Source organism: Eptatretus burgeri, chromosome 9 (assembly GCF_056783735.1).
Source record: "Eptatretus burgeri isolate ZD-2024b chromosome 9, Ebu_testis_v1, whole genome shotgun sequence".
NCBI lineage: Eukaryota > Metazoa > Chordata > Myxini > Myxiniformes > Myxinidae > Eptatretus > Eptatretus burgeri.
In genome coordinates, this window is record NC_140969.1 from 41,147,925 (window position 1) to 41,159,569 (window position 11,645).

At 39.8% G+C, this 11,645-nt stretch overlaps 1 protein-coding gene across 13 annotated transcripts in view; it reads left to right on the forward strand.

Moving 5' to 3' along the window:
- The window catches only part of UNC79 (unc-79 subunit of NALCN channel complex), a 259,172-nt gene that overhangs the window by 20,023 nt on the left and 227,504 nt on the right, over positions 1-11,645 (forward strand). For all 13 annotated transcript variants that reach the window (XR_015061602.1, XM_085894924.1, XM_085894914.1 and 10 more), the window contains 9 exons: positions 2,540-2,710; positions 2,820-2,912; positions 3,750-3,805; positions 4,660-4,789; positions 5,046-5,110; positions 5,442-5,530; positions 7,325-7,365; positions 7,734-7,762; positions 9,172-9,395. Coding sequence is in view for 12 of the 13 variants with exons in the window: in XM_085894924.1 (XP_085751050.1) it covers positions 2,540-2,710; positions 2,820-2,912; positions 3,750-3,805; positions 4,660-4,789; positions 5,046-5,110; positions 5,442-5,530; positions 7,325-7,365; positions 7,734-7,762; positions 9,172-9,395 (898 nt within the window). In the remaining variant the exon portion in view is untranslated. The remainder of the gene's footprint in view (positions 1-2,539; positions 2,711-2,819; positions 2,913-3,749; positions 3,806-4,659; positions 4,790-5,045; positions 5,111-5,441; positions 5,531-7,324; positions 7,366-7,733; positions 7,763-9,171; positions 9,396-11,645) is intronic.

The window sequence follows — 11,645 nt, forward strand, 5'->3', positions numbered from 1 at the left end:
CCAACAGCATTGGTTTCCTTCTTTTATCGTAAATCAGCAATCCCAAACTGTATCCTTTGAAAATCTTTCAAGTTATTCACCGGCTTTCTCATTTGAACAGATGATGATAGCAGGTTTTATAATCTGCAGGTTTTATAATCTGATAGCAGGTTTTATAATTTTATAGCAGGTGAACTTAATACAATTATTAAATTGTTGCAAAAACACAGCTTGAGTACATAACACAAACATTCTCTTTCGAGATGGCAAAATCAAATTTGTTCTTCAATCACAAAATGTTCTCGACATGCATATACAATATACAGTAGTGCTGTCCCCCATCTTGTTTCCATCTCTCATTTGGTGATCATAACAAATATCTATTGGCCAAGAGTCGGCGGCAAATTTTCCAGCACAACTCATGGACCATGCAAGCATTTCATTCCCATGATGCATTTAGTAGGTGATTATATTTTCTGATATTTAGAAGAAAAGAAAAAAAAAGTCTTCCATTCAAAATGATGTTCTACTGTTCGAACATGATGCAAAGAGGACAGATATATGTAGAGATGACATTGTAATAATCAATAAACATGCAAAATCGTATCTAATCATTGCGAGTTAAGACCAATCCATAGTTAAGATGAACAGTCAGTCTTGCTGCATCTGCTCTGTCAGCCATCCGGCCTTCCCCAGCTCCCACAGGATTCGCACGTTCTTCGAGTAACCCCCTCGTTAAACCCCCAAAACCTGAGCTTACCCCCACACTTCCACTCTTTTGTTCCTCCTTTTCTCCCATTTGTTGAACCACCTTTTGGAGCCAGATCAATTACCCTCTTCCCTTCAGGCCTTCAAGCAAGCAGTGCACCAACATCTCATGTAGCTCCCCATCCCTACCTGTGATATTGTCAACCTCCATTAACATTACCTTATGCAACCCTTTACTAGCAGGTTACTGTGTTTCGTCCCCTCGCCCCTCATATCACTCTTGTCCTATCTTGGTTGTTCATTCCCTTCTTTGTTGTGTCCAACTGTGGGCCCTACTCTCAGTTCATCGCTTTCATGAGCCTCATTCCGACATAAAAATGTATGAAGCAGTTGAGTCATAATAACTGAATTTGACCATTATTTACATGCATTTGTCATTTTTTAAAACATCCATTATGCAATCGCTAAATATTTCCGAGTGGTGATGAGTATACAGAATGGGGTCAAGAATATCCTGATAAGGGTTTCCTAGTAAGGCCTAAGTCACATTTGCTCTACGGCGAGGATACGGCGGCCGTACGCCCTCTGAATTGACAGAAACGTGCGGCGGCCGCAGAGTTTCTGAGGTGGCCTCAGGGTGGCCCTACGCCGTAGCAATTCGACAAGCCAAAACAAAGAAACTGGTTAAAAAAAAAGAACCCACTCGTTACTATCCGTCTGGCCACACGTTCACCTTAGGGCCCCCCTGCGGCCCCCTGCGGTCGCCTTGCGGGCACCTTGCGTCTGCCTTGAAAATTCTATGGCCGCCGCAGCGACGCCCTAAGGTCACCGTGCGACATCAAATCAAAGACCGTATGGCACCCCCATGTTTTCGGTCTCCACAATTTCTAAATACCCCGTGCGGCTCCCCGAAAAATAAAAACACATGTGACTGCTACATTGTGTGACCGTGGAAATACTGCGGCCGCCATACAATTGCTAGTGGCCATAGATTTTGGAGACCCCACGGCTGCCGTGGCAAATGTGACTTTGGCCTAAACAGACTTGATTCCATTCTCCTTTGCTTTAAAAATCTCATTCTTCATCCTTCTCTTGTTGAAATTCTATTCACCATTCATGTTGATGCAGCTTATCTTGAAAAAAAATTTTGAACAAAGTTGAACATTTGGAGATCAATAAGTTCGTCACCACCATGGGGACGTGTCACAACTAGAGAAACTGTCAGATGTTGCTCGAGCCTTGAAAGCATCAGGGTTATTGTTACCAATGGCATTGTGAATCCTGGAGTGTTTTTGATCTTGTGTTGTTGTTCTGACATCATTGCATTTCGATATAAGATAGAATGTCTAAATACATACATCATGCATGTTAAAGATCTGGATCTTGCATCTGTGATGAACGCACATTAAGTGAGTTTCTAGAATCTGTTGCAGCATTTGAGTGATGCTGAAGTAGTATCCTTACAGGATGATGAAGAGGTAGCACATTTACCTTTGAGCTTTCTATCCTGAGTTTGATTCCCGACTCGACCATAAACTGTCCGATCGGTGATTCATGGGCAGGGCGTTGAATGAATAAGTTTGCCGTCCCTCGGATGGAAGTTCAGCCGGGGACTCGTCTATTAGCATTAGTTGGTGGATGTTGAAGATCCCACAGTGTCTTTCAATGAAAGGTAGGTGAGTTATCATGAAAGTCATACCCACCAGAAATTATGCTACCTGCAGGCCAAATTCACATTGGACTCTCTGCCCAGTAGGAATATGATACAACATGGTGACCGATAGCAGGTGACCATTTTTAGATTTTTACGACTCCTTCAAGAAAATCTGACATCCTTTTTATTCTCGTCTAGATCTTGGACAGTCTATATTTTACACAATGGCCTGTCTTGCACCATTCCTCCATGATGACGTCCTGGGAACCCTGCCTTACACTATGGTTTCAACCCTAGCAACTTTCCCTTCTTTTCTACACAAGGATATATTGGATTTTTTGGCCTCGACCTTCTTGCCAATGGCTATATGTAAGTCGCGATCTACAGTAGTAGTTTAAAATGTATTGAATGCAACTCATTGCTTTTCCTGTTTCGAAACTGTTTACCTGTTTGTTTGTTTGTTTGTTTGTTTTTGCAGTTGGCTCTTCAAAGCGAGAGAGTGTAACAGCATACGTTAATTTATCAGCTGCTTCTATGCTGATGATTGTAATGCAATATACCAGTAATCCAGGTAAGGCCTGTGCACGTCAGGGAATTGTCACTTCCGTTGTTTTCTACCTCCAACATCTAAGGTGCACCGAAGTTATGTTTTCACCCCTGTTTGTCTGTTTGTTTGTTTGTCTGTGAGTCACAGATATCTAAAAAAAAAAGTTGTGAACAGATTCAGATTCTTCACCATTGAGAAAAATGATAAATGGCATATTTCAAAAAGTTGTGGACGAGTGATGACAAAACTAGATGGATGAGGTGGTTAAGGAACAATAAGAACAAGCCGATTAGATTTTGGTTCAGGTCCGGATCCAGATCCGGACTATCAGTGGAATACTGAACATCAACTGTCCAGGCCTGGCGGAGGTGCGCGCTGTACCGAGTGCCGTTCTAGTTGCACGTTTTTTTTCAAGGAAAGGCTTTGCGCAGTTTTATACTACCTAGGGAGTCTGGAGGTAATGCAAGCAGACAGAATTCTATTGCAATACCATTCTATCAATCAAGTTTTATTTTCATGTCTTGGCCTGCACAAAATTTACTTTACATTTTATGGAACATGAAAATTGTATCTTTCTCACCTGATTCTCAAAGGAGGCCTCGTAAGGCAGATGCTTTTGTTATTATTATTATTATTCTTTTTTTTCTCACTGTGTGAGGGATAGAAAGTAAATGAAACAAAAGTTTTCTCCATAGAGACAAACTAAACTGAGAATAGCCTGAAGCCAACATTGATGTCACGTGCATTAAGTTACCTCTCCAACTTAAATTTTAACACAGAATTACATGCAGTAAATGGTTAACTTACATTAAGCTGGTTTTACGGAGAGTAAATGATGATTTTATTCTTTTTTTTCTGCAGTGTACCACTGTCAGCTTCTAGAATGTCTTATGAAATACAAACAAGAAGTCTGGAAGGTAAAGGTGTGCTTCAAAATGGTTGTCCCTCCAGTCCTGTGCATGCTTCCATTATTCCAGCACTATGATTTGATTTCCTTCCAACATGAAAGGCATAACACTGGTCTGCGTCACTTCAGAGGTCTAGGTTTTCTCAACGGTTCTTAGATGTTTTTTGCATGCTGAATTTAGAAATGTATCTAATTTCGCTCAATCAGGTCAATTTTAAGGGGGGAAAAAAATCCAAACTTTTGTTTTTTTAATTAGCATTTTTTAAATTCAAAATCAGACTTACATTAACAGAAAATGTACAAACTATACATATAATGACACACAAGTATCGTTAATGTGAAATTCAACATTAAAAAGACGAAAGAAAACAGCGACTGCTGGAGCGACTGAAGTTGGGTGTTGCCAGAAACAACGATTTATCTATATTTTTGTGAAATAGAAATGAAAGTAATTGAGAAGGCACTTTCTTTCACATTAAGTGTACTTGTGTGCCATTATATGTATAGTTTGTACATTTTCTGTCAATGTAAGTCTGATTTTGAATTGAAAAAAATGCTAATTAAAAAAACCAAAAAATTTGATTCTTTTTTTCCTTAAAATTGAGACAGCATAAAAATTTGACCTGATTGAGCGAAATTAGATACATTTCTGAATTCAGCATGCAAAAAACATAAGGACCATTGAGAAAACCTTGACCTCTGAAAAAAAAATATTTCAAATGCAGCGCAGTGTATAATTTCACTGACTACAATATATATTCTCATTTTTTAATGTTATTCATCGTTGTATTCTTTACTACTCATAATGGTCCTGTTTTTGAGGATTTTGTTTGACACTATCTGAAATTACACACTATTTTCCAGGACTTGCTGTATGTTATTGCCTATGGGCCAGCTCAGGTGAAATCACCAGCAGTGCAGATGCTTTTTCACTACTGGCCAAACCTGAAACCTCCAGGGGCCATCAGTGAATATCGTGGCCTCCAGTACACCGGTGAGGGGATACAACCTTCCAAATTTATTTTGGGGGAACTGTTAAGGCCTATTATGCTCCAAAGCTTCTCAATGTTACCATAATAAATAAAAAAACTTGCATAATGCTCTGTTTCCCTTCCTAGATTCAAACAAATCTGAAGGATCAGCTTGAAAGTGAAACACAATCGGTTGTCATTGCTGCTACATGCAATAAGAGTTTCCTGTTTTTCTTCAACATAAAGCTAATGTGTTTCCTTATTGTATTTCTGCCACAGCCTGGAATCCAATTCACTGCCAGCACACAGAATGCCAGAACCCAATCAATAAACCAGCAGTGAAGGTGATGCGGGGACAGGATCCCAATTACATTCATGGGAAATGGATGAAATTTTAACTCCAAACTGCGTCACACATCCTGTTTAATTTGCAGATATCCAATGTTGTTCAGAATGAGTTACTGCACTAGCAGGTGGTCAAGATTATCTATTCCTTGCAATGGATGAATGTTTTGATTTCAGTGCAGGCTTGTATATGTCAATTTAAACTTTGGGTTGGAGATTGACTCATTTCATTGCTCTCTATGAGCTCATTTTATAACTGATAATTTATTCTCTTTTTTTTTTTAATTGAGAATTTCAGTGATGAGCTTGGCTTGTTGTGTGTGTCCATAGATGTGCATGGATCCTTCTTTTGCTGTGACAGGTGGTGACAAACCTCCACCACTTTACCTATGTGTGGATTGTATCCATAAGATCCCAAGGTAGAAATAAGTTCAAGTAACCTGGGTGGGGGTAAGGTGCTTCTTGACAAAAGGTGGAGCAAGATACCTCATGCCGCCCCCTCCCTCCCCATCTTGATTCTGGCTGTATTTTCAGTATCCTGAATGTCTGCACCCGAGGGTTCTCTTGCTCACGGTGTAGTAGGCATTTTCAAATGAAAACTTTTTCAGGATATTAAGTTAAAGGACGAAGTAGCATGTATGTTTAATATATATGAAAGGGGGTGGGGTGAAGGTATCTTGCCTGAGTCTTCCGAAAAGGGCCATCTTTCCCTCACCTTACTCTATATTGTTAACAACTTTCTGAACACTACTTTTGTAAGCAACAACATAAGATAAGCATATATAGGAGAAATGGGAGAGGGGAAAATTGTTCTTTTTTAAATTTAAGTTGATTAAACCCAATTTGGATAGTTACAGCTAATTGTCTCAACATGCAATAATCATTTTGCATACCTGTTATTTAACGATGTGCATTAGGTGGAGTTGTGGGTAAAAGCACCAGCATCACAGAGTTTGTGGGTAAAATAAATTTAGCTAAATGTAGCATTGTTAGCAATTTGGCTTCTCAGCTTTTGGACACCAAGTAGAATCAGGAGAAACTAGAACGGGACTTGGGAGAGCGCATACCTCTATCAAGCTGAACAGTTTAAATTTTGTATCCCACTGATAGGCTGCATCTGCATCCAGACCTGAACGAAAATCTAATCAACTTGTTCTTCTCACCGACTCAACTCATCCATAAAGTTTTGTCATCTGTCCGCACATTTTTGAAATCTCGTGCTATATATAATTTTGCTCCAATCTCTCAACGGTGAATAATTACTTAAAATTATAAAAAAATTCTCTCATCCAGATCCGAATCTCCACCAAAGTCTAATCAATTCTTCCTTCTCACATACCAAACCTGTCCACCAAGTTTCGTTCTAATCCGGCCATAACTTTGAAATGTCATGTGTATACAGTATAGCTTTTGGCCATATCACTCAATGGTGAAGAATGACTTTAAAAATTCTCGGATCCGGATACAGATATGGATCTTCACCAAAATCGAATCAATTTATCATTGGCAGCCACACAACCTGCTCACCAAGTTTCGTTCGAATCCATCCCTTACTTTTTGAGATATCTGGCTGAAAGAGAGACAGACAGGCAGACAGACAAACAAACGGATAAACAACCAAATGGGTGAAAACCTAACCTCGTCCACCTTAGGTTGAAAAGGTAATGATCATCTCTCTCAGATTGCCAGTAAAACCCAGCTGGCTCACAAATCTCCTTGAGAAGAGGGATAACCTGCATGTCTGCATGTGATGCCATTCGAGCACTTAATGCTGTCAGGGCAACTTAAAAATTAAACAAATTAAAATGCTACAAATGGGAACATTGCCTAAAATTTATGAAACACTTGCAGGTTTACCTCGTGTTGCGTGGGAAGAGAAACGTGAATAAGTAACACATTGTAGCCAATGGAAATTTTGAAATTGTAATACCCTCCGCCACCACCACCATCAGGTAACGCTACACGGTATACATTTACATAGAGAATTTACACCCTCCCACAACTCGGTGTAAGGCCATGGCTACATAGCCTATGTTAACCCCCACACAAAGTTGTATTTGTACACCGAGTTTGGAGTTTGTAACTTAAAATATGTGGCCGTGCATAGAACACATACATACAGATCGAGATGGAGATTGATTTTTTTCTTGCCTTTTCGGTATACGTTTCATACAAAATGGTAACTGTGGATTCATCATGTGTTGCATTTTCAGGGACCAAGCTTCTTGGTTGTTTGACGTACTGTTTCCTCAAGGTAAGGCCCTTGAACTGTAAGGAATATTATACAAAGGAATTTAATTAATCTTGAAACATATTTATTACTCCAAGAAATGCGACATTGACAAATTAAAGCAATTTTGTTGATTGCTTTTACACCAAAGCAACTTTATCATGCTTTAAAGAATAAAGAGAGCTCAGTAGTGTCACAGTATCAGAATTTTCAAGTAATCAATTACCTGGACTGAATGTCACTAATGTACGTATCAAAAGCATCTGTACTAAAATAATTTTTGAAATAACTTATTATAAATAAAAAACCTGATGATGAATAAGGTTCGTTGAATTAAAATGAAATATTTGACCATCCCGTTGAGTCTTATGCTGTGGCATAACCTTTTCCAGCTGAAATCTCAGCTATATGTCAAAAGAAGGTAAGAGAAATCGTGCCATTAGTCTCTTTACGTTGCATTGTCGTTTTCCTTTGACATATCATGTTGTGTTTGTAGTGGATTGGCTTGTATTTTTTTTGCACAGCTGTGCTCCACTAGTGACATATTGATGTTACATTCACTCATCCGTAGATTCAAGGCCTGGTCATAGTTCCTATGCCGCTGAACATCCTTGCTTACATCACGATAATCTACATTGCCCCATTGTGACACCCAACCAACAGTCATCCATTTTGAATTTCATGTCGATGATTGTGTGCCATTTGTTTTGATACAATCCTCCGGTTCGATGCCAACCATGACTTTGGCCTGTGCCACGATCTCGGGCTTTCATCTTCCATGGCACCATGCTGCGAGCCACATTTGAAAATGGCAATTGCAGCAATCCCTGTGCACCGATTCTCACCATCTGCCACTGGGACATCTTTAATAACAAAGCATGCCATTCGGTGACATGGCAGGCCCCAAGGAGCACGAGAAATACGGCAGGTTCTGTTGCCGTAGCATAACTCATTTTCCGAGCCAGTCATGTGCATCCCTTAGTGTGGGACATGCAAGCGCAATGATGGCAGGCGGCCAGTGAAGCAGATCAGAGGAAACTGGCTCAGTGAAATCTAAACCGATAACATGGCATCTATTTTTTCCATTCAATAAATTATAATCTCCTGAGAATCCAGGTGGAGAAAGGGAGTCATGGGGTTTGACAAATTTTGCAATTTACTGGCCTACTCTATTTTTAACACAAAGTAGTTGAGAGATTTGAAAAACTTGATTATGATATTCTTTGCACAAGTTATTATTATTATTATTATTATTATTATTATTATTTTGCATTAGTTGTGTTTACTTCGAAATAAAGGGAATTTTCAAGCTATCCTAATTGATAAAAGGAAGCAAAGTAAATGAATGGGAGAAACTGTAATATATATCAGATTGTGGGAAGATGGGTGAGAAAAGGGAGAGGCAGTTCATTGACAAGAGATTAGAGTAAAGGGAAGGGTGGAAAGGAAAATTTGGAGGGAATATGGGGATTGGGGATCGATGAGGGTTAAATTCCACGATATTACATGCATAGTATGTCGACACCGCTTACACGGTAATTAAAGAAGATTCAAGCCAAGCAAGCAACATCCACTCAGGTATATTAATTAAATTTTGTGTGTAGTCTTGGTACACAATGTTGCCATTGTCGTTATAAATTATTTGTTTGCTAACTTTTTGTTCATAGATGTGATGCATTGGAGAATATTGAGAATATGAATCATTAAATTCTTAGAAATATTTTAAATGGACATGTAATTGAGGTGTTTGTCTTATTCGAGGCGAATGCTATAAACATCGCCAGAAAAGAATGTGGCTGTTTTTTGTTTTATTTTTGGTGGCCTGAGCAGAACTGTAGCTCAGATGTGAAGCGCGCCGTGGTGACATGCTTCACTGAGGCTTGCTGCCGCAACTTCGGTAACCGGCCTGTGCGCTACTGCCGGCGCTGCCACCACAGCCACCATAATGGCATTCCGCAGGCAGAAGCACACCTCTACCAGACTTCCATACCACCCATCAACACTCGAGAGTGTGGGGCCGAAGAACTCGTCTGCACAATGGAAGTTATCGTCAGGTCAATATATACTTTTGTTCATGTCATCTACAGTGAACGTTCTGTTTTTAGTTTTTCAAAATATTTTTTTTAATGTTAAATAATTGCTGTCTAAATCTTTACTTCATTTCATAATCTGTACTGGATGTTCTGCTCTTGCATGAGATTCCAGTTCGGTGAAACATTATGGGAATGCAAAAACGTCTTCTTGTTTCATATGCCGCACAAGTGGTAGCATCATCAGCTGGGAGTGTGGATGTGCCATTATTGCAATGCCCTCTGTAGGTGAGAGCAGGAATTTGGAATTTGTTCAGGGTGCCTATGATCGTTCACCTACTCCAACAAGTAGGACACCATGGGGTCTTTAACATCCACCATCGTACGCCAGCAGATGGGACACTCAGTTTAACGTCCATCCGCGAGACGGCGCACGCGTTGATGAAGCACCCTACGTGTGAACCACCGGGATGACAGCTTATAGCTGAGTCGGGATTCAAACCCAGGCTTTTCGCTTCGTGGCAAGTGTGCATACCTCCAGACCATCCTGCCAGCCCTGAAATGCACAAATGATAATAATTATTAAGATTCAAAGCCATGTCGATTACAGGAATGTTCAATGTTACTTCGGTGTTTGTAGAGTTTTGGGTAGAGTCGAGGGTTATGGTTAATCGGAATAGTATTATAATGTTTGGGTTTAGCTTGGAGCCACGTAATGTGTAAAAACTCATGAAAATGTTCCATTCACATTTTGAATAGATATCTTAATTTGACTCTATCGTCAGATATCTGTGGATTCTTTCCTTCTCTCATAATGAAAGGCCCAGAATATCAACAAAGTTGATATCATTACATGTCGGTTCTCACATATTTGCCCATAAGATATGTTGCTTTAACTCTGATATTTTATACACTTGGGCCTAAGTAACTTAGTTCGAAATTTTTTTGTTCCCATTGTGACAACCATTCGGTTGAGTTGTCACAAAAACGAGTGTAGCATGCTTAAAATACGTTGCCTGAGGATATGTTTGCAAATGTGTAAAGACGGTTCTCGTCAAAATACCTGTAAAAGCTCGACCAGTGTTTCCACTCCTACTTCTTCAATGGCCCCAATTTATTCCAACCTTCTTGTGGGGTCTGCCAAGCGTTTTTGGTCAAAGTCGTTCACAAACTGTCGACAAACAACCATTGCTGGCAGAGGGTTCCTCTGGTTTAACGTCCTTCTGATGAGTGGTACACACATTGATGCCTCGTCCTATAGAAGAAACACTGGAGTGAACATTCATAGCCCCGGGTAGAAATTCAAACCCATGCGAGACAGCTTAAAGGTGAGTATGCATACTATAGGCTATCCTGCTAGCCCTGAAGACAAAACAGTTTGTAACCCTATTTCCAGCAATAAATGTAGATACTCTTGATGAAACTTTCTTAAGGGCCATTGAACTGTGATGTTGCGACACATTATGAAGCTTATGTTCAAGATTAATTGTAGGAGTTCCTTTACAAATGATTCCAATGCACGAGGAGGCCATTAGGCTCATCAAGACTCTGCTGTGGTTGCCAACCTATGGTTGTTTGCCTGTGCTCTGCTTTTTAAATGTTGAGCATCATGCGATGAAAGCAGGACAGATCATTGTAAAGGTCTTTGGAGTGACTCTGCTGGGGTCATGTTCTTGCTGCCAACCTCCCAGACTAAGAGTAGGTTAAGACTGATGTTGGCTTAGTGGTTAAGGTGGCTGGCTTGGGATCTTAGGGTCCTGAGTTTGAGCTCCTGTTTTTTTTTTACCGTGTTTAATTAACACGAGGTGGGGTTGACTCAGTCTGTCATCCTTCCAAGGTTTGTGCAATGAGAACCAGTTTACTTGTAATAGGGGCACAGCATCAGTGACACAGCTGCACTCTTAGCCAATGATGCTACCTGCAGCCATGGACTGCATATGAAGGAAGAGGAGGAAAGGATAAGTTAGTTCTCCAATTTCTCCACTCCAACCATTATTCCACCAAATCTGGTTGAGCAAAAAGTTGATCAATAAAATTTTTTCTTTTTTTATTCTTTAATATCCTCAGAGGAAGTGAAAATGTTTAAAAAAAAAATTAAGGAATCCCTTAACCCCCTCTGATACTGCACCAACACGAGGAACCTCTAGACTGAAAAGTCTTTGAATTGCATTGTTATCTCCAAAGGAAGTCTGGAATTTACTAATTTCTCTTTACAACCAGAAATTGAACTTCTCAATAAAAAGGACTTTCTTTACTACCACTTAAAAGTGATCA